Below are 27,997 nucleotides of genomic sequence, written 5' to 3'. Positions count from 1 at the left end.
AAAAAAAAAAAAAAAAAAAAAGAACAAGCTCCACTTTTGTTTAAGTCAGACTTTCCAGCCAGGAGCTGTCTGGCAACCTTATGGCACACAGACTCCTGTGGCTGAAAAAGAAATCAGGAAGCTTCCCAGCCCAGAGCTGCTGGAAGCTTAAATCAAACTTCCTTGAGACCATACATGTTCTCCTCACATTACTTGGGCTCTCCCCCTAGTTGGGACAGGGTCTCTGGGACCAGCCTGCATCTCACTCTTCTTTTCTTGAAGTTTTCTAATTCTTCCTTAATATTAAAAAAAAAAAAACGCTTTCCAAGGGCTAGGGGTATATTCAGTGGGAGGATGCTTGCCTAGCATGCCCAAGGCCCTGGATTTGAGCTTACCCTGAGGTGTTGGGGAAAAAAAAGAGGCAAATATAGTACTCATGGTTTTTTGTGTGTTTTGTTTTGTTTTGTTTTGTCTTTTTTGAGATAGAGTCTCACTATGCAGTTCAGGCTGGACTTCAACTCACTTTGTAGCCAGGCCGGCCTCAAACTGGCAATCCTTCTGCCTCAGCCTCCTGAGTGCTGGGATTATAGGTGTGTGCTAACATGCTCAGCCTATACCCTTGTTTTGAGTGTTTTGCAGCATTCCATGATGCAGGGATAAGCCCTGAGCTCTGCTCCTGGCCTAGCACATGAAGATGAGTCTTAAGGACTCTATTCAGTGCTGAGCAGACATGGTTTTTGTCAAAAGGCTTGGCGAGGGATTTGAGATAGCTCTGCTGTGCTTGCCTAGCATCCATGTGGCCCTAGGTTTGATCTGTAGCACTGGAAAGAATAATAAAAGGAAAAGAAAAATTACAACACTTAGCTGGATATGGAGGCACATGCCTATAATTCCAACTCTAGGGAGGCTGAGGCAGGAGGATCCCAGTATGAGGCCAGCCTGGGCTACATAGTGAGAAATGGTCTTAAAAAAAATCGTAATATTTATGTTTTACAATAGTGTTGGGGAGATATACAATGCCCAAATAATCAAATAAATCATCACAAATTCCGATTACTAAGAGAAAAAGGGCACTTGACTAGAAACAGAGGGGAGTTGGTGATCCAATTTCGAAAACATGACCTAAAAAACTTCCTTCAAGTGACCTAAGCTGCCCAGCGCGGGGTGGGACGGTGGGCGTTCAGGGTGTGGGGAGTAAGTGTGTTGAGACCCTGAAGCGGAAGCGGAAGTTCAGCAGGTGCTGGCACAGGCAGGAAGTGAGTGAGAGGAGAGCAGTGCGGGTGGAAGGCGCCCGGGCTGAGGGCCTTGCACGGGCCCGCGCCGCACCGCTGGGCTGCACTCCCGCCTCAGCAGCATCGCTCATACTACTTTTCACTGTCAATGCGAAGTGACATCAGACTCAGTGGACGTTTGACGACCTTGCTGTGTACAAAACTGTGTTCACGGCAAAAAGGGCCCAGCTTTTACCAAATTCACTTCCTGCACTCCCGGGCGCTCCCTAGGGCTGCGCTCGCTCTGCCGTCGGCCGAAATGGCGCCGCGCTCCCGGCCGGGCCGTCGTGGGAACGCGGGCAGAACGCGCCCCTTCTCAGCGCTGCCCTCTCCGGCCGCACGGCGCCGACGTTCCCAACTTCCAAGTGATTTGCTGAAAGTGAACACAGGGCCCAAGTGGACGCACGTCCGCAGGCTCTCTTCCAGTTACTTCCTGGAAGAGCAGTCTTTAGACGCCGCGGCTAAAACCGAAGCGTCCGCAGCGGAGCAGGAGGAGGAGGGCGCGCGGCGGGCACAGTTCCCCGGGCGGGAGCGGCAGGCAGGGCGAGCCCGGCCGGAGTTCAGCCCCCTCGGCCGGGTCGCCGGGCACGCGGGCCTGGGTGGAGCTCCTGCCTGCTTCTGCCCTCGCGCCCTCTCGCCGGCCTCTGCGGGCAGGGCCACGAGAGGCACAGTCCCATCCGGCCGCCCTCACGCACCGAGCCTCCGCCCGGGGGTGCCCGCCGGCCCGGGCGCTCCGGCGCACCCCGCGTAGGCGCGCTCGGCCGAGGACAGGCTCCGAGCGTCTCGCACACAAACAGTGTCCGGCTTCCTGTCCTCATCCCCCCTCCCGCCCCGTTTCCCTGGCCCCTCCCTCTCCCCAGCCCGCTCCGCCCGCCGGCTCCCCCTCCCCGATCCCTCGGGTCCCGGGATGGGGGGGCGGTGAGGCAGGCACAGCCCCCCGCCCCCATGGCCGCCCGTCGGAGCCAGAGGCGGAGGGGGCGCCGGGGGGAGCCGGGCACCGCCCTGCTGGCCCCCCTCGTGCTGGGCCTGGGCCTGGCGCTGGCCTGCCTTGGCCTCCTGCTAGCCGTGGTCAGCCTGGGGAGCCGGGCATCGCTGTCTGCCCAGGTGAGGCCTCGGAGCGCACCCCTCCCTGGGCACATGAGGAGTGAAGACTGCAGAGGAGCGGATGGGGGCCGGGTGGGCAGAGGGCCAGGGAACCCGAGGATGGGTGGAGGGCAAGATGTCAGGTGGCGAAGGACAGGATGACGCTGCCTCCTTCACAGCAGGAGCCTTCCCAGGGGGAGCTGGCGGCAGAGGAGGGCCGGGAGCCTGGGGTGAGTAGGCTGGGCACTGCCTGCTGGCTGCTGGACAGGCGAGGGAGCTGAGGCTGCAGGGTGTGCTGCCTCTGGCAGCTGTGTGTGAGGTGTGTCCCATGTGTGCATGAAGATCCTCATGCATGAATGTGTGTTCCCATGCGTGTGTGTGGGTGCACCAGTATGCACAGGTATATATGTCTGTGTGAGGGTGACCGTGTGTGTGTGTGTGTGTGTGTGTGTGTGTGTGTGTGTATGTAACCGTGTGTGTGAGGGGTTTGTGCCAAGGTTGTGCCATCTGAGTACAAGGTGTTTATTGGCTATGGCGAAGTGGCGCCACGGGACGTACGGGCTTCCATAGGAAACAGACGCTGTTGTGTGCAGCGTATGCCCTGTGCGTGTGGAGTGTGGCATGTGTGTCGCATGCCAGTGGAGCACAGGGTTCCTGCTGGTTAGGGCTGGGAGCTGGAAGGTGCTGCTGGTCTCTAGAAAGGGTTGATGGGGGCCTAAGCCTGGGCTTGACCTGTCTCTAAGGCTTTGTGCCTATTGCTGGCTGGTGGCTCCTCTGACAGGCCCTGCTGGGGTCAGATTATGTCACAGGGAGACCCTGGTTTAGCTCTGCCCGTAATTCCCCTAGGATCTGAGTCCCCAGGCAGAGGACAGCCAGGATGTTGTGCCTTTCCTGAAACCACCAGTCCGGCCTCGCAGAAGTGGTGAGCATCCCTTTGTCGCAGTGTCAGGAATGATGAGAGTGGCCAGTCTGTGGCAGTTTCTGGGCTCATTACTGCTTTTGTGCATCTCCCCATGAAGTGGGCAGAACAAAACCTGCTCTCCTTACAGAGAAACTGAGGCACAGAGCATGAAAGGAGATTCAGAGTTGTACAGCTAACCGTTTGAGATCTGCACTTAGGAATTAAACCTTGCTCAGAAGCAGCTTTTGTCACATGAACCTGCTTCTCATGTCCTCTCCCAAGTATGAAGGGGGCACGACTAGGAGTTAGGAGGACCATCGGGGTGCTGATGAGGAGAAGCGGGGGAGTCAGAGGCCTGCGTCTCAGTCAGCAGAGATACTTAGGAATAGGCTGGGCACATGGCCATGCATCACAGCACGCATGGGCAGGACTGTGTTGGCCTGTCTGTACCTGTTACCTCGATACGGCTTTTTCCCTGGTGCTAGATGGAACCCAGGGTCCTGTGTGTGCCAGGCGTTTGCTGTACCGCAGAGCTACACCTGAGGCCTAGCACCCCCTTGTGCTCTCAGAAGGATCCCAGTTTGGATGATAATAGTCAGTCCACTTAGGAAGAAGACAAGGGCTGAGGTTATGAGGCCAGGAGTCTGGAGGAGACTAAGAGTGGCAGATCCTGAGGGGGAGTGGCTCCCCCACCAGAGTCTGGTCTGCTTATTTCTCTTTCCTTGATTTTCAGCATCAAAAGGCCGGAAAATACGGGCTCGCAGAGCAATTGCAGCTCACTACGAAGGTAGGTGATGGTGAGCCATGCCCAGGAGGAGGGGTGGTAGAGGTGCAGGACAGGTCTCATCAACCCTTTCCTGTATCTTACAGTTCACCCACGACCGGGGCAGGACGGCGCGCAGGCGGGTGAGACCCCATCCCTCCCCTGAGCTCCCCCCCATCCTCTACAGCACTGGCCTCATGGAAAAGGGGCCCCTCAGACCCTTTGATTTCCTAACTCCCTCGCTGCCTTCAGCCTAGGATCCCCAGAATCCAGTTCATGAAAGTCCTGGTGCTCTGGGACCCAGGCATGGGATCCTGGGATGAGCCCTGTGTTCCCCAGATCCCAGGGCAAAACCCCCACAAAGTCAGTGACCCCTGCCTTTACCTTCAGTTCTCAGTCTTCTCCAAGAAGCCCTTGTGATTGTTCCCTTTTTTTCTTTTTTTTCCTGAGACGGTCTCGCTATGTAGGCCAGGCTGGCTTTGAGCTCTCAGAGAACCTCCTGCCTCTGCCTCTCTCCTGAGTGCACCACCACACCTGGCTGCTTTCCTTTTCTATCCGCTCTGGGTTCTGTGAGTTTTCATGCCCTGGTCATCGTCCCTGCAAACACTGCTAATTTCTACTCATTTTCCCATTCCTACCCCACTCCCCACCTCACCACCAGGATTACAAAGCCCAAAAGAGGGGCACAAGGGTGTCAGCCCCTTAAGCAGGAAGAAGTACAGGGCGTTCTGGGAAGAGAGATTGACACCAAGCTGAGAAGCCACAGAGAAATGCAGTGGGACAATGACACAGAGTCCAGCTCTGGCCTCTTCCCCATTGCTCCCTCTGCCTGCCCCTCCTCTCTGGGCCACCCATGCTGCCCAGCTGAGCCCCTGCAACTCTGTGTCATTGTCCCACTGCATTTCTCTGTGGCTTCCCAGCTTGGTGTCAATCTCTCTTCCCAGAACGCCCTATGCTTCTTCCTGCTTAAGGGGCTGACACCCTTGTGCTCCTCTTTTGGGCTTTGCACATTCCCTCACCTGGCACGTCCTTCCGCTGTGCAGACCATGATGCAGGACACAGGGGTGGCTCAGTTCGGGGTGTCAGCAGCAGAGGTGGAGAGGAGCAGATGGATTCAGCATATAGCTTGAACATACAGGGATGGATGTGAAGAATAAGAAAAAAGGAAGAATCACAAATGATATCAAAGTCTCTGTTCTGTTTTTAGAGACAGGCTCTCATTATGTCACCCAGGCTGGTTTTGAACTACTAGGCTCAGGCAGTCTTCCTGCCTCAGCCTCTAGAATAGCTGGCATTCTAGGCAAAAGCCTCCATACCTAGTTTTTGACTTTCAGATTTTTAATTGGAATAACTCTGGGAATGACGGTATCCTTTCCTAAGATGGGGTTTACCAATGAAGAAATAGGTTGGGAGGTATGTAAATTAATAACTAACTTTGAGATATGTAATAATAAACAAGTGGACAAATGGTGGTAGAGTAAATTTCAGAAGAAGACTGGGTGTAGTAGACAGCATAGACTATGAAGATAAACAAAGTCGAAGCAATGGCCATGTGCACAGTATTTAAAGCTACAGGATTGGATGAGACATCAGAAGAATGAAGAGCCCCAGAACGAAGTCCTGAAGCTCTTGGCCATCAGGAAGTGGGGCAGAGGAGGAAAGCCAGCCATGGGGACTGAAGAGCAGCCTGAGAGAAAGGAAGAAGCCCAGGGAGGGTGGTGTCCTGGAACCTAAGAGAAGACACTGATTCAAGGAGGATGTGGCTGTCTGTGTGGAAGCAGCTGAGAGGTCACATGAGATGAGAACACAGGAATGACTGCGGCTCTGTAACGTAAAAGTTAACTGGTGATCTTGCTGAGGGCGGGTTCGTTGGTGTAGTTAGGACGGAGGCCACTGTGGGTTGAATTGAGAGGAAAATGGAAAATAAGGAACTAGAGACGGGGATAACCCTTTTTAGGAATTTCTCTGTGACAAGGGGTAGAGAAATGGGCGGGCAAGTAGAGGGGGAAGTGGATCAATGAAAAAGTTTAGTTCTTTTAGGACATATCTTTCCTCGTGACAAGAGGGTTGAAGGAGCAGAGGTAGGTTTGTAGATTTGGTGGAGGGAGAGAAGGTAGCCTTTTCCTGAGGATTTCTTGTTCCTCTCTGTGACAAAGGGTAGAGAAATGGGCCAGCAGATGGAGGGGGAAGTGGATCAGTGAAAAAGTTTAGTTCTCTTAGGAAGATGTATTCATTTTAGCTAGCATTTACTGAGAGCCATTTAGGGCGGGTGCTGTGCCTTGCACACACTTTTAAAAATCTTATCTAACCCTCACAGTTGGCCTACAAGGAAGATACTCAGGTTACCTCTCTGTCACAAATGGCGGTTACACAGCTTGTCTGAGGTCATGCAGCTCCGAAGCAGTTGGGGGCAGGTTTTGAAGCCAGCTAGTGCGGCTTATGTCCTAGAAACGTGAGAGGCATGCTTGCTGGCCCCGGGGAGGGGGAACCTGCAGGGACATGTCCAGGAAGATGGAGGGACAGGAAGGACATATCTTTCATTGTCACAAGGGGGTTGAAGGAGCAGAGGTAGGTTTGTAGATTTGGTGGAGGGAGGGAAGGTAGCCTTTTCCTGAGGACTTCTAGTTCCTCTGGAGAACCAGGGAGATGGGAGGTTTGAGGAGAGATGATACAAAGCCCTTGTCTTGGTGAAGACAAAAGCCAGCTTGTGGGGATAGGTAGGTGGCCAGGCAGCGTGAACTGTCCCGTTAAGGTTTGTGGTGCTGTGACAAGTGAGCCCAGGCTCCATCCGTAGTCGCAGACTCACCATGCCTTCTGGCCACAGGGTGCTTTTCCCCAAGCTGATTTCCCAGGCAGGATGCCCTCCCCCATCTCCCCAGGCTGTTCTGCGCGGCCAGGCTGGCCACCTCCCCTCGGCAGAGACCTCTATTTTGGCAGTTATCTGGGCATCCATTCATTTGAGAACCTGCTGTTTGCTAGTGACCCAGCCAGGTGCTCAGAGCAAGTCACACCCAGACCTATGCTCCAGGAGTCACCATCTAGGACAAAAGACAGTATATGCATGTGTAACTATAGTACTGCATGACAAGAACAATAATGAAAGGAGCCAGAGCACAGAGGAAGACAGACAACTTCGCAGTGGAGTGAGGGACCCCTTCCTATGACAGCACTGGGCCTTGAAGTCTTGAGTGTAAGGTGGAAAGGGGTCAAGGACGCAGCAGGAAAAGGAACCATAGCATGAAGGCCCAGAGTTCGCCAAGAGGCTGATGAAGCCAAGGGCTGTGACAAGTCCAGTGTGGCTGAAGCAGAGAGTACCAGGAAGAGAGGGTGGGTGGGAGACGATAACATGCAGAAGCCAGAGCACAGGTGAAGCTTGGAAGTCATTCCTGGTTGAGCTATTGAAAGGGAATGCGAGGAGAGGCTCACGTCTAGTTTAGAAGCATCGCTCTGCAGCTCTGTAGCAAGAGCGAATGGGTGGGACAGAGCTACTCAGGAGGCAGAAGTGACCGGAACTAGGGCTCGGTCAATACAGTGGGTAGAGAGAGGGAGGCTTGGGTACGAAATCAGGGGTGGAACCATGAGCCAAATGCAGGACACAGACAGTGAAACAAGTTTGGGGTGAGGGGAGTCCACTGTCTAGGTCAAGATGAGTTTGAGGAGCCCATTGCTATTCAGGTGGCAGTGGTAGCAGGATGCAGAAATACTGGGTCTGGACTCGCAGGGCATATAGGTTATCATAACTCACAGGTGGGAATAAAAATACCCAGTTAATTTTGTTGTAGTACTGGGGATTAAGTTTAGGGAGTACTGAGCTACATCCTAAGTCCTTTTTATTTTTTCATCTGAGGCATGCTCTTGCTAAATTTCCCAGACTAGTCTCAAACTTGTGATCCTCCTACCTCAGCCTCCCAGAATGCTGGGATTACAGCAGTCACCCACCTACTTTTGGGGCTGTGTGCTGGGGATCTGACCTAAGGTCTTGTGCATGCTAGCGAAGCACTCTACCATTGAGTAATACTTCCAAGGTGAGGGGTATGTGTGAGTATGACTGGAGATTGAACCCAGGGAGTGCTGAGTTACATTTCCAGATACAGTCTTGCTAAATTGCCCAGGGTGGTCTCAAATTTGCATGTTCCTGGGGCAGCTTCGCAGATTTCGGGGGTTACACATAGTTACTACTGTGCCTGGCTTGAGAGTTACTTTGTGCCTGAAAAAGGGGCAGCCACTGCATTCCCTCAGTTTTCTCACCAACATGTATGGGGTACCCACTCAGGCCAGGCCCAGCGTCAAGTGCCAGGATTACAGTGGTGATGAGGACAGCCATGCCTGCCCTTATAAGGGAGTCAGACCCCAGATTAACGCATGGGTGGATACACGAGGCAAGTTCTTTTGCTGCTGAGGGATAGGAAAGAAACAGAGATGAGGAGAGGTTGCTGGGGGCAGGGCCAGGGCTGGCTGTTTGAAACTGGCTGGCGCAGGAAAACAGAAAGTGCTGTTGAGGGAAAAATCCTGCGAAGAGGGAGAAGACTGCAAAGCCCTGAGCATGAAATGAGTGTGGTGCCGGCAGGAACGCATGAAGGCCAGGATGGTGGGAGGGCTTACTCTGGGTTTGTTTGTTTGTTTGTTTTTGTCCGTTTGTTTGTTTTTTTCCCCTACCGGGAATCGAACTCACAACCTTGCGCTCGCCAGGCAGGTACCGTGCTGATGAGCTAAATCCTCAGCCCCATGTTTTTGTCTTTTTGAGACAGGGTTTCACTATGCAGTTCAGGCTGCCCTTGAGCTCACTTTGTAGCCCAGGCTGGCCTCGAACTCACAAGGATCTTCCTGCCTCAACCTCCAAGTGCTGGGATTACAAGCATGTGTCACTACTCCCGCCTGGCTGAGGGTTTACTCTGATCAGGAGCCCGTAGTTTAGGTTGGAGACAGTAAACTGGGAGGACCTGGCAGTTCTATCACTATTGTTTGTTTTACAGTTTGCAATTACTGGAGCTCTAGGGGTTAATTTTGGGGTTTTTCCGGTGCTAGTGATTGAACCCATGCAAGCCAGGGTTCTACCTTTGAGCTACACCTTTAAGGTTTGTTTTTGGTATGGTGTGTGTGTGCGTGCATGTGTGTGTGCACATTGGTGATAGTTTTACTGAGATACATGTCACACCCCATATAATTCACCCACTTAAAAAGTAGGTGGTGCATGCTGTAATCCCAGAACTCAAACCAGGCGTGGTGGTGCATGCTGTAATCCCAGAACTCTAGGAGGCTGACATGGAAGGATCACAAATTCAAGCCCACCCTGGGCAATTTAGTGATTTAGAGAGACTCTGTCTCCAATAAAAAATAAAAAAGCGATGGGTGTGTAGCTTGGTGTGAGGGCCCTGGGTTCAATCTCCAGTACCATACACACACAACACATGAATGTAACTCATGGGCTGGAGATATAGCTCAGTGGCATAAGCGCCTGCCTGGCAAGCGCAAGGTTGTGAGTTCGATCCCTGGTACCACAAAAAAAAAAAAAAAAATGTAACTCAGTGGCTTTTAGTATATTCACAGAGTTGTGTGAGCATCAGTCACCATGGTGATTTATATTATCTTCATCTCCAAAAGAAGCCCTGTCTATACCTGCTAGCCATGACCTCGCAGTCCCATCATTCCCCAGCCCTAAGAACCAATAATCTCCTTCCTGATTCTGTAGATTTGCTTATTCTGGACATTTCCTACAAATGGGATTATATAATATGGCTCTTTATGTGAGTGACTTCTTAGCGTAACATTTTGGTACTTTCTTTTTTTGTTGGTCTTTTTGAGACAGGGTCTCGATATGCAGCTCAGGCTGGTCTTCAGCTCCATTTGTAGCCCAGGCTGGTCTTGAACTTGCAACAATGCTCCTGCCTCAGCCTCCTGAGTGCTGGGATTACAGGCATGCACCACCACACCCAGCCTTATGATACTTTTTTTTTTTTTTTTTGGGTCAACATTTTGGTCCTTTCTTTCCTTCTTTTTTTTTTTTTTTAAATGGTACCGAGAATCGAACTCAGGACCTTGCACTTGCCAGGCAAGTGCTTGTGCCACTGAGCTATATTCCTGGCCTTTCTTTCCTTTCTATGGTGGAATAACATTCCATTATGTGGCTAGACCACATTTGTTTATCCAGTCATCAGCTGTTGGACATTTAGGTGTCATTCTTTCTAGTTTTAATGATTCAAGTAATGTACATGTACATTCTCAACATAAAAGAGGCAAACGATGGAAACATGATGGAGTAAAAAGCCCCCATATTTCTCCTTCAATGCTGCTTTTGTCTCTGGAAGTGACCATTCATGACAATTTGTCCTGAATCTTTCTGCTCACGTATGTTAGATTTCTTTACATAATGTCCTATTGCCCTATGGGCTCCATAGAGTGTAGCTCCTCCCACCTCCCAATCAATATCTTCTGTGGTTAAGGTGGGTCCTAAATGTTTATAAGCGCAACAGATGGATCCCTGGGGAATGTGGCGCGGTACGGTAAAGGGGCCTTTCCTTGTCTCTTAACATCCACATTCAGGTGTGGACGGGACAGTGAGTGGCTGGGAAGAAGCCAAAATCAACAGCTCCAACCCTCTGCGCTACGACCGTCAGATTGGGGAATTCACAGTCACCAGGGCTGGGCTCTACTACCTGTACTGTCAGGTAAGCACTGCCTGGCTCAGTGGGTAGGACTTTCACCGAGGGTAGAAAGGTTCAGTTTTGGGTGAAAGAAGGGGATGAGCTAAAGGCTACGGAGGCAGGGTTTAGGGCTTGGGAGGGATGGGTTGCCTGGACTCTTAAGGAAATTTGAAATTCAGGTGAGGGCAAGCAAAGGCCTGGACTCTGCCTGCCCTCCCGCTGCCCAGGTGCACTTTGATGAGGGCAAGGCTGTTTACCTGAAGCTGGACTTGCTGGTAGATGACGTGCTGGCACTGCGCTGCCTGGAGGAGTTCTCGGCCACAGCAGCAAGTTCCCTCGGGCCCCAGCTGCGACTCTGTCAGGTGTCAGGGCTGTTGCCCCTGAGGCCAGGGTCCTCCCTGCGAATCCGCACCCTCCCCTGGGCCCATCTCAAAGCTGCCCCCTTCCTCACCTATTTTGGACTCTTCCAAGTTCACTGAGGGACCAGTCTCCTAGCAGATTTCCTAGGGTGCTGGCTCCCTGCACAGCTCTCTGAACATCCAGCCCCCTCTGCACTGCCCTAAGCCTTCCAGGCTCAGATCTGCCCTCCCTCCATAGGCTGCCAGGGCTCGTTCTGTCTTCCCATTCCCCTTCCTTACTCCCCTTCCCCACCTCACTGGCTCCCAAACCCCTGATCTTTCCAGGCCCCCATTTATCCCTCCACTCTCCCCTGGCCATCCCCCCCAACATGGTGTTTACTGGCCCTGTGGGCAAGCGTGGGTCCAGAAGACCCAGCTTCAGGCACTGAGAGGAGCTGGACCTTGTGGCTGGAAGCCAGAGTCTGGGACTAGGCCAGGAGTTCCCAAATGTGAGGGGTAAGAGCCCAGGACAAGCTCCCTCCTTGACAATTCCCTGTGGATTTTGAAAACAGATATTATTTTTATTATTATTGTGACAAAATGTTGATAAGTGGATATTAAAGAGAATAAGTCATAGTTTCTCCCTCTCTCTCTCTTTCTCTCTCTCTCCCTTTCTCTCTCTCTCTCTCTCTATTGGGGCCCAGGGTGGCTCAGGGCTATGGGAAGTGAGTCTGGGCACTGGGGAGCAGAGACATGTATGCCTCCAACTGGCATTTATAAGCAGAGAGCCGAAAGGTGCACTGCCCAGGAAAAAAACGGTCCTCCGTTCAAGGTACTACAGAGGTGGCCTCATTTCCCTAGGAGGCGGACTTCCTCCTGTGGGGGAGTCCCTGGCTGGGAGGAGCAGGGCCCTTTCTCTTGGAGACCTCAGGACATTCAGCAGGTGCTGGCTGGGAGATGGAGGTGGAGAAGCTGCCCTGGAAGGAAGGCCCAGAGTCAGTAGGCCGGATACCAGGACCAGGCATTTGGGGAATCTAGGTCCCTGGGTCCTGGGGAGGAATCCGAAGTGCCTGGGGGGCTTGGAGCTAGTTCTTTGTCTTAGTTCAGAGCCTTATGTAAGAGCTCTTCTCGGGAAACAGGAAGTCCTGCTTGCCAAGTTCAGCACAGGGAGCAGTGCAAGCCTTATTCCAACACACCCGGCCCCAGCCTTAACCCCAGCACCCAGCCAGTTTCTTGTCCCTGGTTTGCTCCCTACCGACCCCTACCTCCCAGTTCTGTCAGTCACCCCTAGCAGACTTCCACAGAGATCTCTCCCTTGCCCGGCCCACAGGGTCTTCCACACTTACCCCAGACCCTCAACACTGCTCAGCGTGTCCCCCATCCCTGCTCCTGGCACCATGCCCCACAGCCAGTCAACCTTCCCTCCCCCAACTCTGGAGCCAACCCCGCGTTCCTGAGCGCTGGCCGCTCCTCCTGGGTGTCACTGGCAGTCCTGTCCTTCCTAGAGAGACTGGCACCAAACTCTCCTGAGGCTGGGGGGGTCTCAAGGTGACTCTAGCCCCACAGCAGGGCGCCAGGAACACCAGTAGTACCCCAGCCTGCTTTCCCCCTCCCTCCTTTTTATTCGCAAGTTCCTTTTTATTTTTCCCTTGCGTAACGCTTTCGTACCACTGCCTGCACCTCCACCCTCCCCAGCCACCTCCTTGCCACCCCATTCCTGAGACCACAGCTGTTGGCAGGGTCCTTGGCTCATGCCAGCCTCATCTCCTTTCTCGCTATCCCCCAAAGGCCCCCTGGACAACATGGGGGGCACAGCCCGAGAGTCAGCGCTCTCAGTTGCTCTGTGGTTGAGTTGGGGGGCAGCTCTGGGGGCTGTGGCTTGTGCCATTGCTCTGCTGACCCAACAAACAGAGCTGCGAAGCCTAAGGAGGGAGCTGAGCCAGCTACAGAAGAGCGGAGGGCCCTCCCAGAGAGGAGAAGGGTCTCTCTGGCAGAGCCTCGGCAGTGCGCAGGTGAGTGGGGGAAAGGGAAGTTGGGGAGGGGGAGAGAGATGGGCAGCAGCAGGATCTCTGGGGCTCTTGGTTGTGACTTCCTGGTCTACAAAGTTTCAAAGGGATGCAAGAGAGGGTCCTAGGTATAGAAGTCAAGGGAGCAGCCATTCCAGGAAAGGAAACTGTTAAAGATTAACGCTTCTTTACCTAACAGATCTTGGAGGGCAGCCAGCACCAAGGCAGAGAGTGCTGGGAAAAAGTGCAGAAGAGATCTGAGGCATTCCCAGCATGGTGGGAAGCTAAGGAAGGCTCTCTAGGACCCTAGCATCTTAGTCTAACACTGACCCTCTTTCCATGAGCAGAGGCCTGATGTTTTGGAAGCCTGGGAGAATGGGGAGAGACGGAGGAGGAGGAGAGCAGTGGTCACCCAGAAGCGGAAGAGTGAGCCCTTGGGCGCAGCAGGGCGGGAGGTGATGGCTCAGCATGGACACTGCACGCTCGAGCCTGGGTCCGGGTGGTGAACACCAGGGCCCTTGGGCAGGCGGTCACTGCTGAGATTTCCTCCTTCTCTCCTCAGAGAAGAGCTCAGTTCTGCATCTTGTTCCCATTAACGTTACATCCAAGGGTGAGCACTATTTTAAATAATGGCTTTGGGGGCGAGGCACAATCCAGGACCTTGGGGCTGGCACCTGGGCCCAAAAGAATCTTAGAGGTGAAAAGGGGAGAGAACTGGTGTGTATCTGAGAGTGCAAAGAAATCCTGATGGCCACACTCCTCACCTCCAGAGGACTCTGATGTGACAGAGGTGATGTGGCAGCCAGCTTTTAGGCGTGGGAGAGGTCTGGAGGCCCAAGGATGCGTTGTCCGAGTCTGGGACGCTGGAGTTTATCTACTGTATAGCCAGGTAACCCCAGACATACCCTAGCTTCATCGGGGGCCTGGAGGCTGGCTCTGCACTCTTCTCCCAGAGCCTGCGTGCTGCATACTGAGGGTTCCTGATCTGTCTGTACCACGTCTTCGTTCCCTGCTTCTGTATCAGGGCACCTAAGGCCTCTCAGAACTGAGCTGTGCCATTCTGGTTTTCTCCAGTGTGTCCTCCCCTCCCTGCCAGGTCCTGTTTCATGATGTGACTTTCACCATGGGTCAGGTGGTATCTCGGGAAGGCCAAGGAAGGCAGGAGACTCTATTTCGATGTATATGCAGCATGCCCTCTGACCCTGCCAGGGCCTACAATAGCTGCTACAGTGCAGGTGAGACCCACGTGGGGCGGGGAGGGTAGATGTGAGCAGAGCGGAACCTCGCTGATTGCGGGGAGTGGTGTGAACAAAGTAGCGGGGTGAAAGCCTGGGTGAGAGGCAGATCTGAGGAACAAAGGACAGAATGCGTAGGTCCTTGTAGGAAACAAAGGAAAGATGGAACCGGAGAAGGCAGAGTAAAACATCAGAGCGTGTGGACGGCTGTGCTTCGCTGAGCTTCGTTGAGCACCTGTTTTCTCTCTTCTCTCAGGTGTCTTCCATTTACACCACGGGGATACTCTCAGTGTCGTAATTCCCCGGGCAAAGGCAAAGCTTAGCCTCTCTCCACATGGAACCTTTCTGGGGTTTGTGAAACTGTGACTGTGTTATAAAAGGGGGTTCTGAGCTGGGAAGGCCAGCGTGGGTGCATCCTGAAAACGGCAAGGCGCTGGGGAGACAAAAGCTGGGGAGTGGGCAAGAAGAGAAACCTCTGCTTAGGTTTGCCTTCATGCTGTATTCTTCCCTTTCCCTCTTCCACTCCCACACCCTAGACTTTGAGTTAAGAGGTATTAAAGAGGTAGAATATCTTCTTTATCTCCCGTCCAGCCCTAAATTCTTGCGTTTGCGTGTGGGAGTTGGAAGGAGGGTGCCGGGCATTGTCCAGACCTGCAATGGGTCCACTGGAATGCATCCAGAACAGCACCACCATCTAGTGGCTGTTTGGGGGAATCATCCTGCTTCTTGGCAGAGGTCCAGGAAGCCACCTCTGCTCGGGAAAATCCCTACTTCCCTATGCCACGCCTCCCCAGGTACCCTCAACTTTTTCACCCAACAAAAGCCTCATCTTCACTTGTCTATTGGGCAACGGTTTCCGTGACTATCTCCAGAGATGCATCTATTATGCGTCCGTCTGCAGCGGGTGCCCGACGACGAAGATAGGGGGCTTTTGCAGCCATCTTATTCCTCGGTTCCCGTGTTTTGCCGTTCATACTTTCCATTCCCGTGGCGTGGAAGGCCACTTGAAGTCCCTCCGGGCTGGGACTGGTGCCCAGGAAGCCTTCGATGTGTTGTATGCCCTGGCATTGCTCTTGCCTCAGTCTTCTGAGCTCTTCTGCTCAATGCTCGCTTAAATAAAAGAATGAGAGATAGCCCGACTCCGTTTCCCCTAGCGCCTTGGCTCCGGCCAGTCCTCCGGCCAGACCTCCCTGCCCTCCTGTCTCCGGCCAGTCCTCCGGCCAGACCTCCCTGCCCTCCTGTCTCCGCTCCGGTGCTCCTCGCTGAACCAGCTCTTTGGGACCCCAGGCTCAAGCCCACGCGCGCGGAAGCCCTTGGGTTACGCCGCAGGGCGAGAGGCGGGACGCGACACGCAGGCGCAGACCGGTGGGGCCGCCACACGCAGCCAGGTCTGCGGATATGCGCAGGCGCAGCCCGGCGTGGCGCTCCCGGCCGACAGGTCCCGTGGCACCTACGTTCTTGGGTAGGCGGGGATTTGGAACGTTTTAGGCCGCGCCGGCGCCGTTCGCCGGGCGTGACGTATTAATTGTGCGCCACCATCGCCGGTGGGCCTGGGGATCGCGGGAGGGGGAGGAGGTGGGGGAGGTGGTAGTGGTGGAGGTGGAGGCTGAAGCCGAAGCCGAAGCCGAGCAAGAGGTGGCCGAGGTGGGGCGGCGCGGCGAGGCGCGCGGCCCACAAGCGTTGGAAGCCTGAATTGAGACGGCTGCGCCTGAAGACAGCAGGAGTGGCGGGGCCGCCGCCGGCGCCTAAAAGATGAGCCGGGAAGCCTGAGGCGGAGACGCCCGCCCTCGGGCCTGTCCGCCCGGCTTCCCCGTTCCCGGTGAGGACGCCCCTTCCCCGCCCCTGCCTGTCGTTTTCTCTTCCATTCCGAGGCTTCGCTTCCAGCTAACCCGGACCCAGAGGCCTTCGGTGGGGCTTTTTAAGGCCCTCGTGCGCCGACCGACTTAGCTTAGAGGACCGTACAGGTGCTGGGACGCGCTCTGGTCCCTGGAGTTGGGGCAGGAGCGGGCCCGGTCCGACCTGGGTCCTGCAGCTCGCGTCTGTCCGAGCGCCTTGATTAGGTCACCTAAGTACCAATTTGATTCCCTTTCAGTTTGCTTCAAAATATTCACCCTTTCACCAGACTCAGCCCCCTGAGCCATAACCCTGGTGCTCCCCTTTGCGTCTGAGATGACCTCAGCGTGCCCATACACCTTCCCTACCTCATTCATTCCAGCGGGAAAGGAGCTGTCTTCCCACACTGGAGCACACTTTCACTGTGAAAGTTGTGTTATCCACAGGTACCTGTGCACTGCGTTAAGATTCCTGTGCTGAGCCATTTCCCCGAGTTAAATCACTCTTACGGGTACGAGGCTCTCTTAGGACACTCCTGGTGGAATTAAAATTAAAATAGAGAAGTAGGGCCTAAAAATACTAGGCATCACCCAAGCTTCTGAGAAGTAAGACCTCTGAGGCCTGCTGCTTAGCCATCTTCCCTTGTCTACCTAGGCAAGGAAAGGAGGATGACGGACTGTAAAGGGCCTCTTGTGAGGCTGGGAAGAAGTGAAACTAGGGGGTTTTTTTCTTCTTTAGTTTACTTGTTTTGAATCCAGAGGAGGCACGCTTCGAGTGAGGCAGGATCTGGGCGGGGAGGATACATAGATCCTGATACTCTGATCTTTGTTTTACAGTGTACTGGAAGATGAAAGAGACTATACAAGGGACTGGGTCTTGGGGGCCTGAGCCTCCCGGACCCGGCACAACTTACTCAAGCCCTAGGCGGGAGCGTCTTCGTTGGCCCCCACCCCCTAAACCACGGCTCAAGTCAGGCGGAGGGTTTGGGCCAGATCCTGGGTCAGGGACCACAGTGCCAGCCAGACGTCTCCCTGTTCCTCGACCCTCTTTTGATGCCTCAGCTAGTGAAGAGGAGGAAGAGGAGGAGGATGAAGAAGATGAAGATGAGGAAGAGGAAGTGGCAGCTTGGAGGCTGCACCCCAGATGGAGTCAACTGGGAGCTTCCCAGCGGTCTCGCCCTCCCCGCCCCACTCATCGAAAAACCTGTTCACAGCGCCGCCGCAGAGCCATGAGAGCCTTCCAGATGCTGCTCTACTCAAAAAGCACCTCGCTGACATTCCACTGGAAGCTTTGGGGGCGCCACCGGGGCCGACGGAGGAGCCTCGCACACCCCAAGAACCATCTCTCCCCCCAGGAAGGGGGTGCAACGCCACAGGTGCCATCCCCCTGCTGTCGTTTTGACTCCCCCAGGGGGCCACCCCCGCCCCGACTGGGTCTGCTAGGTGCTCTCATGGCTGAGGATGGGGTGAGAGGGTCTCCAGCAGTGCCCTCTGGGCCCCCCATGGAGGAAGATGGACTGAGGTGGACTCCAAAGTCTCCTCTGGACCCTGACACGGGTAAGGTGGGAAAGGGGCCAGGGTGGAGTGGGGAGGGCTGAGAGCCTGGAGCACCAGGAACCTCTTGCTGTGGTGAGAACTAAGCCTAAGGAAAGCAAGCTAAGCGGTCCAGAATAGCTGAGAGATGTCTTCATTAAGCTTCACTTTGAGTAGGGAATAAGCTAAAGAGACAGTCCCTGAATAAAGGGAGCTGTGTTTTAGGAAAATCAGTCTTGTCTACTTCAGGTTCTTTTTCCACCTCTCAAGAGCCCTGTATATACATTTCCAGAGGGTGCTTTTTTCATGGTGCTGAATTGGGATGTTGCCATTAGGGAGTATATCATCCATACATTGGTCTGTGGTGCTATTACTCAGAGTATTGTCCCTGCAGAGAACTCTAGCCAGAAACCATCTTTATTAGTCAAGTACTTATTGAGTGTTTATTGTATGCTGGGTACTAACCTAGGCGTTAAGCATATAATAGGGACAAATACTTCTGAAATTTATGATTTGTGTTGTCTGGTTTTTCTTTACATAGGAATTCTTTCTGTTTAGAAACTCTGAGACATCTTTGTCTTACGCTTTGGGTCTGTTCCTTAAAGTTTAAATTGGTAGATTGTGCTTCAGTCCATCCTTGTGGTTGTATCATTCGTGTGCATCAGTTAATCCTCTTGTTCTTTAACGCGTCAGTTTCTCATCTCCATCCTATTTCCCCTTCTTATAGGTCTCCTCTCATGTACTCTGCCCAACGGCTTTGGGGGACCACCTGGGCCAGAAGGGGAGCGTAGCCTGGCACCCCCTGATGCCAGCATCCTCATCAGCAATGTGTGCAGCATCGGGGACCATGTGGCTCAGGAACTTTTTCAGGGCTCTGATTTGGGCACTGCAGAAGAAGCAGAGCGGCCTGGGGAGAAAGCTGGTCAGCATAGCCCCCTGCGGGAAGAACATGTGACCTGTGTACAAAGTAAGCCTTAGAGGACCTAATTTCCTTCCCTGGTCCATTTCCTAGGTGAGGGTCTCAACTTTCCCCTCTCCCTCCTCCACTCAGGCATCTTGGATGAATTCCTTCAGACTTACGGCAGCCTCATCCCCCTCAGCACTGATGAGGTAGTAGAGAAGTTGGAGGACATTTTCCAACAGGAGTTCTCTACACCATCTAGGTGAGGTTTGAAGGACAGATGTCCTTCAAAGGAGGGCTAGAGCTAAGGTATGGGGAAAGAATGCTGTTGTTTTTTTCTCTCACAGGGATATACTTGGGGAAGAGGAAGCTAGAGCTGAAGGGGAGGAATCAGTAAGCAAGTTGTCAAGGCCCTATAAGCCACCTGGGTCGGTCTCTACTAGGGACCCTGAAACATGTATTCATGTGCCTCTTTCGGGGCCTTTAGCAGGTCCTCAAAAGAACTAATGACAAGGTGGGGGGAAATCATTCTAGATTTTTTTTTTGTCTTTTTTTGAGACAGAGTCGCTATGCAGTTCAGGCTGGTCTTGAGCTCACTTTGTAGCCCAGGCTGGCTTCGAACTTGCAGTGATCCTCCTGCCTCAGCCTCCCAAGTGCTGGGATTACAGGCATGTGCCACCATGCCTGGCACATTTTAGATTCTTATTCAAGGCATTAGTAGGTATTTCTGGAAGGTATTTATATGTGCTCTGTGGTCTCTCATCATCTCTTATGTGGTTTTACCTTTGGTCTACTTAGGAAGGGACTGGTACTACAGCTGATCCAGTCATACCAGCGGATGCCAGGCAATGCAATGGTGAGGGGCTTCCGAGTGTCCTATAAACGGCATGTGCTGACTATGGATGACTTGGGGACCTTGTATGGACAGAACTGGCTCAATGACCAGGTGAGAAGAGGTAGAGACACGTCTGACAGCAGATTCAGGGAGCAGGGTATCTGGGGCCCTCTCCGTGGAGAGCCCTGTACCCATGCCACACCCCCCATGGCAAGTTGCCTCCCATCTTCTTCCCAGGTGATGAACATGTATGGAGACCTAGTCATGGACACGGTTCCTGAAAAGGTAGGTCCAGCCAAATATTTAACTCCCCTAAAAAATTTCTGTAATTCTAAGCAGATTTTTCAGTTCCCTTTCTCTCTTCCATTTTATATATAAAGAAGGTCTCTTTTGCAGGGAGGGGTAGTAGGTGTTAATATTTCAAATCTTTAAGCTTGGTCCTGAATATATCAATTCTTTTCTTTTCTACCAGTCTTTGATGTTTTACCCTATTGCTAGCCCCCAAAATTGGGATGGGAACATATCTATAAGAAAAGGATAAAAACAGTAATTTTTTGGTCAGTGAACTGGAGTGGGGGTTGTTGGAATGGTTCTTAGAGCCATATGAAATGGAGTGGATGGGGATAGGGGAAGGGAAACTCGGTCAGAAGCTCTGAGGTCTTTAAATTCCATCCAGCTCTTTTGTGTCATTGGCACAGGTGCATTTCTTCAACAGTTTCTTCTATGATAAACTCCGTACCAAGGGTTATGATGGGGTGAAAAGGTGGACCAAAAATGTGAGTTATGAATTCACATCTACTTGTGTAACACCTTGGACCTAAAGAATTAACCTTTTGTTTTCCATGAACGCAGTTCAGTCTTGCAAATATTAAACATCCTGTGTATGGCAGACACTGTTTTACACACTAAGGATACAATATTAAAGGAAATTTCTTGCCTTTATAGAGTGGGAATAAGCAAATTATATTTCAAATAGTGCTAAATGCTGTGAACAGTTAAGACAATAATGTGATAGCTTTCCTTACACTCCAAGCAATAATAATAATAATAATGATAGTGATAACATGGAATAATAATAATAGTGATAACATGGAAAGTGGTACTTTCTTTTGGATGGTCTAAGAAGGTCTCCCATAGCTGAGACTTGAATGATGAGACGCTAGCCATATGCAGATCTAGGGGAAGAATGTTCTAGGCAAGTACCTGAAACTCAGAGAGAATGAACATGATTGAGGAACAGAGGGCCTATGTGATTGGAGCACAGTGAGCAAAGGAAGAATGATAGAAGATTGGACCAGAGAGAAGGAAAATAGAATTTATTCTGTGTACTGAGAAGCCATTGAAATTTTAAGCAGCTAGCTTGAGCATTCCTTGTATTATCTTTTTTTTTTTGAGACAGGATTTCACTATGCAATTTAGGCTGGCCTGAGCCTCATATCGATTCTCTTATTTTACCTTCCTGAGTGCTGCGGTAACAAGAGTGCACCACCACGCCCAGCTCTTGTTTTGTTTTTTTAGACAGTCTTGCTTATGTAGTTCAGGCTAGCCTTGAATTTGTGGTAATCTTCATGCCTTAGCCTCCTAAATGCTGGGATTACAGGAGGAATTACCATGTCCAGCTGTATAGTCCATTTTTAAATTTCTGTCCCAGGTTGTAAAAGTTTATATGCTTGCCAGACGTGGCAGCTCATGCCCATAATCCCAGCACTTGGGAGGCTGTGGCAGGAGGATTGTTGTGAGTTTGAGACCCGCCTGGGCTATAAAGTGAGCTCAAGGCCAGCCTGAACTGCATAGCCAGACCGTCTTCAAAAAAAAAAAAAAAGTTTACATGCTTAAGGACCTGGTGGGTCTCTTTCTTCCAGTAAAGCCAGGGATGACATACAGTAAGAAGAAATTAGCCTCTTGTATACCTGAGTTAAAAATCTTTCCTCTTAGCCAGGTGTAGTGGCACATACCTATAATTCCAGCACTCCAGAGGCTGAGGCAGGAGGATTACTGCAAGTTTGAGGCCAGCCTGGACTGCATAGTGAGTCAAGGCCAGCCTGAACTTACATAGCAAGACCCTGTCCCAAAAAACAAAAGCAAATCATTCCTTGTAACCTAGTGTAATGGCATTTGCCTGTAATCTTAGCCCATGGAGGTTGAGGCAGGAGGAACTACATAATGAGACCTTCAAAAAACAAAAACAAAAATTTTGCTGTTTTTTTCTATAACCTTAAGCAAGAAGTTACTGCTATTGCTTGGTGTGGTGGCGTATGCCTGTAATCCTAGCACTTGGCATGCTGAGACAGGAGGATCACTGCTAGTTCAGGCCACCCTGGGCTACATAGTGAGTCAAAACCACCCTGTCTCAAAAAAACAAAAAACAAACAAAAGAAAAAGAAACAGCAACAAAAAGTTACTGCTATTTCCTTATCTGATACGTTAAACGTGACAGTTTGTGCTAGGGTTATTGTGAGCATTAACTAATTAACCATTTACTTTGTGCCATGTATTATTCTTAATATGATATTCAATGAGTTTATTCTTTACAACAAATGGATGGGGGGGTACTACTGTTTCAATTCTCTTAACAGTAAAGCAACTGAGGTATAGAAACTTTTTAAGTACATTGTCCATGGCCATAGGCAGTAAATGGAGGAGCGAGATTAGCACTGTGGCAGTCTGGTTGTAGAATCCTGAGTCTGGAGACCAGGTGTGGTGGCCCTGTAATCCTAGCATTCAAAAGGGACTGAGGCTCGAGGAGCTCCTTGGGTTCAAGGCTAGCCTGAATTATATGGCAAGACCCTATCTCAAAAAAAAAAAACAAACCAACCCAGAAACAACTGGAGAAAAGCTGGGTGTGGTGGCACACGCCTGTAATTCCAGCACTCGAGAGGCTGAGGCAGGAGAATTATTGAATTCCCAGCTAGCCTGGGGCTATATAGTCAGTTCAAGGCTGACCTGAACTGTATATCGAGACCCTGTCTCAAAAAGACCAAAAAAAAAGAATCCAAATGTGTAGGTGCAGAATTTTACCTCACAATTCAGGGCCTACGTTATGTGTTCTCCCACTTGGCTTTCTTGCCTTATTTCTTTTTTTAAACCTTGCGGCAATTGTGAGGATCCTTGTGTATTGTACCTGATCTCTGGGTTCTTTCTTCAGGTGGACATCTTCAATAAGGAGCTACTGCTAATCCCCATACACCTGGAGGTACATTGGTCCCTCATCTCGGTTGATGTGAGGCGACGCACCATCACCTATTTTGACTCACAGCGCACTCTAAACCGCCGTTGCCCTAAGGTTTGAGGGGTAAAGGGAGGACAAGGTAGAATGAAGGGATATCCAGTGGCAAGGCGTTCAGGAAGAAGGGTGGGTTTTGGGCCTCTGAGGCATGAACTGGACGTGGTGTCCATGACCTGCCACTATCAAACCTTAGGTTCAGTTGGCTTAACTTTCGTCTTTTTCCTCATTTTCTTAGCATATTGCCAAGTATCTACAGGCTGAGGCGGTGAAGAAAGACCGGCTGGATTTCCACCAGGGCTGGAAAGGTTACTTCAAAATGGTGAGTTTCCAAGGGGACGGGAATGAGGTGATTGTAGGGGTAGTTGCTGGAGGCAGAAATTTCAGTCATATACCCCTGGGAGTCTCCAAGTGAATGGGGTCTTCCTTTCTGTTCTCTAGAATGTGGCCAGGCAGAATAATGACAGTGATTGTGGCGCCTTTGTGTTGCAGGTAGGTGAGGGCAGCTTCCTTCTCCCCCGCAGGGCTGGAGTCAGTTGGGTTAAAGTGTTGGGATGCAGTTTCCTCATCTGGTTCACAAATCAACTGTGGGGCGGGAAGTAGCTTTATCAGTTATAACACAAAAGCCCAGATTTCATTGGTGCTGTCCATCCCACAGCCCTTAGCTCAAGCTACCTCCTAAACCCTGACTCATGTATTTTCTCTCATGTACACCCTCGGTTAATTATGTAGTAAAAACAACAGCTTTAGAGTCAGGCTGATTTTGAACCCCAGACTATGAGATTGTAAGACCTTGGCTTCCTCTGTATGTGAAATGGGGACCGAGATGTACGGCGTATGGAATATGTGGCACGGGTCCCGATTTGGGAGAGATGTTCAGTAGATGGTTCTCATGACCTGCTTTGTTAATACCCAGTACTGCAAGCACCTGGCCCTGTCTCAGCCATTCAGCTTCACCCAGCAGGACATGCCCAAACTTCGACGGCAGATCTACAAGGAGCTGTGTCACTGCAAACTCACTGTGTGAGCCTCGTACCCCAGGCCCTGGGCCCATTAATGGGCAGGGAGACATGGGAGACCCTTCCCAAGAAACTCCGGTTCCTTTCCTCTTGCCTTTCCCCTCCAGACCCCCCTTTTTCATATTTAAATGTTTTGATTTCTGTATTTTTTTTCTTTGAGAGAATACTTCTTGATTTCTGATAGGCAGGGAGTGGCCACAGAAAAGCCCTTTTCTTCCTCTTTGCAGAGAGGAGTATTGCCTTGTGGCCAGGGTGGAGCAGTCATCCCCCTTCCATGCACAGGGGGCAGGAAATCCTTGTGGGGTGGGGGGAGCAGAGGGATTACTGCCTGCCAGATCTTCAGACTTTTTTTTATATATATATATATATATACAAGTATATATATATATATATATATATATATATACGCCACGGTCCTGCTCTGGTTAATAAAGGATCCTTTGGAGATACGTAAGCGGTGGTCTTCCTTAAAGGGCCTCGAACCGGCCGGGCATGGTGGCGCTCGCCTGCAACCCTGAGGCAGGAGGGTCGGAGCACGTTCAGGGCCAGCCTGGTCTATCTATCTATCAAGACCCGTCTCAAAGAACAAAGAGGGCCCCGAATGTGCTGCTGTACCCCTGTTGGGGTCTGGAGGCCGAAGAAGCTAGTTTTCATACCTGAGCCAGGCCAGCACCCCCGGTGCGATCCAGAACAAAGTCCCAGCCCGGGGAGCAGGGGGCAGGGCGAAGGGAGTCAAGGAGCTTCCAAACCGAGGGAGAGCGCGGGGGCAGGACGGCAGGGAGCGGCCAGGGCCCTCGCCTCTTCGCCCCAGCCGGGGGACCCTGCCTGCGCCTGGGATACCGCGTCTGATTGTGTCATCCCCGCTAAGACACGCCCGCGCGTCGGAGCTAACGCTCCCGTAGGGGAGAACACAAAAGTTTGGCTTCTTTGGAAACCTGGAGCAGAGGAAAAGGGAAGTGGCAGTCCCGGGAGTCCGGAAGTCCCTGGAGGCTGAGACCTTGCCCCCTCGCTTGATAGGGCCCGCCGAGCCACATGACCGAGGCCCGACCACCTCCGCACGTGTGAGGGTGCAGGGCCGCAAGATGGCGACCAGGCCTCGAGGCCTGACGCCCAGATGTCACTTCCGTACCGGCGAGAAAGACGGGCGCCTCGGCCAATGACGTGGCGGGGCGGGCCTCCACCTTGACAGGCACTCCAGCTGCCCAGTGACGGCTGGACGTTGGCGCGCCTACGAACTAGCGTCACGCCGAGGTGGGGCGCGCCGGCAGGCGGGGACCAGACTGCCAGGCCAATGCCAAAGCCGGGGCGGGGTCGGGCGCTCTATAAGTTGTCGCTAGACGGGCACTCCGCCCTAGTTTCTAAGGATCATGTCTGCGAGTCAAGATTCCCGGTAAGAAAAGCATTTGTAAGAGATTGTGGCTACTTACCCTGCCGCACCCTTCAGAGGGCCCTTCCGGGGGACCCGAAAGTCCCACCGCCCCAGGCCCACCCGGGGTGCGGGAAAGACCCAGCGGGAGGAACCGTCCGGGGGGGCGAGGGGGAAGATCCGCGGGCGCCGGTGCCGCCGGGGCAGAGGGAAGGACAGCTCCGCTGGGGCGGAGCGCGCGAACTTCTTTACAAGGTCTCGGCCGGGCCGGTACCGTGCGCGAAGCCGCGGCGCTGAGTGGCGAGGCGAGGCCGCGACCTAGCGTGGGCAAGAGGTGGAGGCGGCTGCGCGGCCCCGAGCCGGCCGGGCCGGTCGCCTCCCTGTGCCCGGGGAGGGCTCGCGCGCGGGGCTCCGGAGGGTCCTGGCGGTACCACTCGCGAGTGGTGGGGGTGCCTCGGTCCTCGGCAGGTCGCTTCGTCGCGGTTGTAATGTGGGTCGGGGAGAAGAAGCCGGCCGTTCAGTGTGCTGGTTTTCTTGACGGCCAGGACTGAGCCTAACCCCGAGGAGCGGCCGCGTGAGGCACCAGGAGCCCACCCGGCGTCGGGCGGGCGGGTCCATTTTGCCGCACAAGCCGGGCAATTGGCAAACTGCGGATGGGCAGGTCCACTTTCCTTCGGGGGTGAGCGGCCTGAGGTATGGGAGGGCGACGCCATTTCGCGACGGGGGCGGGCGGGATGTGGATTGTTCCGCGGGTGGGGGCGAGACGCCGCTGGGTGGTCGAGGGAGCGAGCACATGGCGGCCTGAGGGGTTCCCCTCCCCCAGTCTGCTTCGCTTCTAAGTGTTGTGCAATCTCCCCCTTTGCTAGCTCGGCTGGGGCTCATTGTGCGTGAGGCCGCCACCGCCCGCGGCCTCCCACATCCGGGCACTGTGGGGGGGGGGACTCGGCTGGAGGGAGTGGGGGAGGGCGCGGGCGGAATGACGTGGGGGAAGGGGATGTCCTACCCTCCATCTGGGCGATGAAGGGCGGGACTTCCGGCGCGCTGATTGCTGCGGTGGGAGGTGCACGCGCTTGGGCTTTGAGCAGCCAGGCCCTGAACACGTGGGCCTCGCAGCTAGCACTGCATCTTGGCCACTTTCGCGCACCGGCAAGCCCCAGGGTCCTCAAAAGGGCTACCTCATGACGAGGTGGGGGGGGCGCGGGTGGCCCACCCTGAGTCACTCCTGAGATGGGGCAAAAGTTTGGCTCATTTCTAAAGTGACTGGTGTTTTGGGAACTGGTGGGAGTTCAATGGGAGGCGAAGCCTGATGGCATTATGCATGGTCGGTTGTCAAAGTGCTTCATTCAGGCAGGGGACAAAACTCATGCTTTAAATCAACAGATCCAGAGACAATGGCCCAGATGGGATGGAGCCCGAAGGCGTCATCGAGGTGAGACTGGAACCTGGCACCACCTCTTCACAAAGGACAGTGCCCCTAGCAGTGCTTCCTTGTTCCTGAAATGGTAGTTGAGGAACTAAGGTTTTATTCTGAGTACTGCCTATTGCGGGACATTTTATGTTCCTGAAGATGCCTGTAAAACATGTCATTTTGGGCTCTGTTCACACCTCTAAACGCCCAACCTCATAGGTGTGTGGAGTTGAGTGGACTGGCCCCTTCTTAAAGGGTGTATACTCACGTGTCCAGAAACATTTGCCGCCCTGGAGGTTGGAGAGGTTGTGGGAAGTTGCAGACACCAGATCTCATTTGCACCAGTCTTTCCTTTTCCATTACTCAGGTTTTAATTTCTTTGCATCTTTTAGAGTAACTGGAATGAGATTGTTGACAGCTTCGATGACATGAACCTCTCGGAGTCCCTCCTCCGTGGCATCTACGCCTATGGTTTTGAGAAACCCTCTGCCATCCAGCAGCGTGCCATTCTTCCTTGTATCAAGGGTGAGACCTCACAGCCTCAGAAATCAGATACGAATTGTCTGATCTGGATAGGATAGCATCCCATTGAGTACTTCTCGTGCCAGGTTGACTTTTGATCTACACCCATGTCTGGTTCATGCTTCAGGCACTTGAGTTGCTGGGTTTTTAACTTTCTTTTTTTTTTTTTTTTTTTGAGACAAGGTCTTGCTATGCAGTTCAGGCGGGCCTTGAGCTCACTTTGTACCCCAGGCTGGTCTCGCAGTGGTCCTCCTACCTCAGCCTCCTGACTGCCAGGGTCACAGGTGTGCACCCACCACACCCGGCTGGCTTTTTTTTTTAACTTTTCGAGCTGTATTTCCAGCCTAACTTGGTGTGGTATTAAGGGAGCTAATGCCTGATCTTGTTTTCTGATCTGTTCTCTTTGTACCACTGTATTTTAAGGTGATTTTTAAAACACTTAATGCTTGGTTTGTAACTGTTGGTGCTTATTGATCTCATGAAGCTGGGCCTTGAGTATTTTGAGGCCGAAGTGTATATCCTCTACCACATGTAACTCCTAATTTGTCTGTTCAGGTTATGATGTGATTGCTCAAGCTCAGTCTGGGACTGGGAAAACTGCCACATTTGCCATATCAATTCTGCAACAGATTGAGTTAGATCTAAAGGCTACCCAGGCTTTGGTTCTGGCTCCCACTCGAGAATTGGCTCAGCAGGTAAGAGAGGCTGCTTTTCCCTCTTCCTGAAGGCTAGTTCAACAATGATAAGCATAATCCAAAAGTCAGGTATCTTTTCTGACCAGTGAAGAGAAGAGATGCTTAGGGCAAGAGAAAGGGGTTGATAGTACGTAGCTCTCAGGATCTGCTGGGTTTAATTATAAGCTGTTTCTGACCCAAACATTGTAATCACTCCACCCATTTCCTGAGTCAAGTTGGAACCCTGCTGGGTGGGGCCTGGCTGGCTGGCTGGGTGAGTTTGTTGGCTGTTAGTGAAGAAACCCCCTGGCAATGGGCAAAGAGGCACCTCATTGGTGGTGTTGTTCTTATATCAGTCAGGGGCAGAGCAGATGTCCTTTGTTCATCCTAGCTTGATGCCTGGGTTGGTGGCCAAAGCTGTTTCATGCCTAGGACACAAAATCCTAACCTTGCCCTCTGTTTTCTTG

At 52.5% G+C, this 27,997-nt stretch overlaps 2 protein-coding genes across 9 annotated transcripts in view; both read left to right on the top strand.

Moving 5' to 3' along the window:
- Positions 1-1,756: 1,756 nt before the first annotated feature.
- Positions 1,757-23,927, top strand: LOC102010984 (sentrin-specific protease 3). 8 transcript variants are annotated; one of them, XM_013522079.1, is made up of 20 exons: positions 1,757-2,354; positions 2,513-2,563; positions 3,180-3,255; positions 3,968-4,021; positions 4,105-4,140; positions 10,538-10,662; positions 13,330-13,408; positions 13,545-13,592; positions 13,753-13,871; positions 14,079-14,217; positions 16,887-17,606; positions 18,310-18,549; positions 18,634-18,745; positions 19,282-19,429; positions 19,556-19,603; positions 20,017-20,094; positions 22,464-22,601; positions 22,780-22,863; positions 22,983-23,033; positions 23,458-23,927. In XM_013522079.1, the coding sequence occupies exons 1-20, from the start codon at positions 2,196-2,198 to the stop codon at positions 23,566-23,568; spliced, it is 2,616 nt and encodes an 871-aa protein (XP_013377533.1). In that variant the 5' UTR covers positions 1,757-2,195; the 3' UTR covers positions 23,569-23,927. The 8 variants fall into 8 exon arrangements, with proteins under 8 accessions (XP_013377533.1, XP_005399534.1, XP_013377532.1 ...); XM_013522078.1 differs by having other exon boundaries at positions 2,106-2,354; positions 2,516-2,563; XM_013522081.1 differs by lacking the exons at positions 1,757-2,354; positions 2,513-2,563; positions 3,180-3,255; ... (1 more) ...; positions 4,105-4,140; positions 13,753-13,871 and adding an exon at positions 6,045-6,078.
- A 927-nt stretch (positions 23,928-24,854) lies between these two features.
- Positions 24,855-27,997, top strand: part of Eif4a1 (eukaryotic translation initiation factor 4A1) — a gene marked incomplete in the record, with an annotated part of 6,400 nt that continues 3,257 nt past the window's right edge. Inside the window, 4 exon segments of the mRNA XM_013522083.1 lie at positions 24,855-24,950; positions 26,307-26,355; positions 26,727-26,859; positions 27,412-27,551. Of these exon segments, the coding sequence (XP_013377537.1) occupies positions 24,928-24,950; positions 26,307-26,355; positions 26,727-26,859; positions 27,412-27,551 (345 nt within the window).

This window comes from Chinchilla lanigera, unplaced genomic scaffold (genome assembly GCF_000276665.1).
Source record: "Chinchilla lanigera isolate Chin_1 unplaced genomic scaffold, ChiLan1.0 scaffold00066, whole genome shotgun sequence".
Lineage (NCBI taxonomy): Eukaryota > Metazoa > Chordata > Mammalia > Rodentia > Chinchillidae > Chinchilla > Chinchilla lanigera.
This window is presented reverse-complemented; position numbering and strand designations above follow the sequence as displayed.

Excerpts from the sequence above, each read along its gene's own strand:
- LOC102010984 (XM_013522079.1), top strand. The coding sequence starts at position 2,196 with ATGGCCGCCCGTCGGAGCCAGAGGCGGAGGGGGCGCCGGGGGGAGCCG. Across the intron at positions 4,022-4,104 it reads AATTGCAGCTCACTACGAAG|TTCACCCACGACCGGGGCAG; the intron begins GTAGGTGATGGT and ends TGTATCTTACAG. Across the intron at positions 14,218-16,886 it reads CAATAGCTGCTACAGTGCAG|TGTACTGGAAGATGAAAGAG; the intron begins GTGAGACCCACG and ends TTTGTTTTACAG.